This window comes from Hippocampus comes, unplaced genomic scaffold, assembly GCF_001891065.2.
Source record: "Hippocampus comes isolate QL1 unplaced genomic scaffold, H_comes_QL1_v1.1 C16835962, whole genome shotgun sequence".
Lineage (NCBI taxonomy): Eukaryota > Metazoa > Chordata > Actinopteri > Syngnathiformes > Syngnathidae > Hippocampus > Hippocampus comes.
Genome location: NW_017839816.1, coordinates 1 through 966, shown reverse-complemented (window position 1 = coordinate 966; position 966 = coordinate 1). Strand labels below are relative to the sequence as shown.

The 966-nt window shown below is 55.6% G+C and overlaps 1 protein-coding gene across 1 annotated transcript; it reads right to left on the bottom strand.

Moving 5' to 3' along the window:
• Nucleotides 1–6: 6 nt before the first annotated feature.
• Nucleotides 7–949, bottom strand: LOC109509268 (daple-like protein). Its single transcript, XM_019859146.1, has one exon. It carries the CDS (start codon nt 841–843, stop codon nt 94–96), a length of 750 nt encoding a protein of 249 aa, XP_019714705.1. The 5' UTR covers nt 844–949; the 3' UTR covers nt 7–93.
• Between the last annotated feature and the right edge of the window lie 17 nt (nt 950–966).

The window sequence follows — 966 nt, the reverse complement described above, 5'->3', positions numbered from 1 at the left end:
GTTTTAGTCAAATAGAAGCTCCAGAAAGTAGACTGTGGTCCGTGTTCCCGTTTTTATACAAACCCAACCGAATCCTTGTCTTGGCTTCTGTGATTAGACACAGCCGTACTCATACCACACAGTCTGGGGATCGTTGTTGGGGTCAGGGGAAGCGGGTGTGCTTTTTGGACGTTCCGCAGAGGTGCATCTCACCCGCTCGCTGTCTTTGTGCTGGCGAAAAGGCTCACCTGGGCGCTCCTCCCCGAACACCTCTCCATGTTCCAAGGCTTCGTCCGGCTGAGCAGTGGGCACAGCCCTCACAGGGGTTACCATGGCAACCTCCCCACGATGATAGTAAGACGACGAGAGGCCGTTAGGGGACACAGGAGTCCGCCCTCTATCGCGCTCTCTCTCCACATGTCTGTCTGTCTGCAGCGTGAGAGAAGACGAATGGTGAATGGGGGAGTTCGGGATGCCGCTGTCTCTGTGCTGATTGGTTGAGCTGGCCAAACGGGCAGAGAGCGGCCTCTCTCTTCCATTAGTCCCTCCTCCTTGCCTCCGAACCACCGTGTCTGACTGGTTCGGAGAGCCCCCGTTTCCATGAAAACTGTCTGGCCCATTGGAGCGGAGCAAATCAGCAGAGGCCAGGCTGAACGTCCTGCTCAGTGACTGGTTGATCCTCTGGGTCACAGGTCGGCCAGAGGCCTGCGACTGGCTGACAGGCTGCCGAGAAGATGGCTTAACACTTTGGCCCGGCCTCTGGTTAGATGCATGTACGGTGGGCGTGACGTAGCTGGTGGGGGTGCCCTGATCTTTACCGGTGGGACCCGAAGAGGCTGGACTTCTGGTGAAGTATTCAGTCATTAATTCCTCTCTGCTTTCTGTTGGAACCTGATTGAGAACAAAAACATTTAGGTCCACTTCGGTAAATTCCCTGTCACTGTAAAAATCTTTCCGTGTGCGTAATCATGTGTGGGGGCGGGGGGG

Coding starts and splice junctions, on each gene's coding strand:
- LOC109509268 (XM_019859146.1), bottom strand. CDS start 843: ATGACTGAATACTTCACCAGAAGTCCAGCCTCTTCGGGTCCCACCGGT.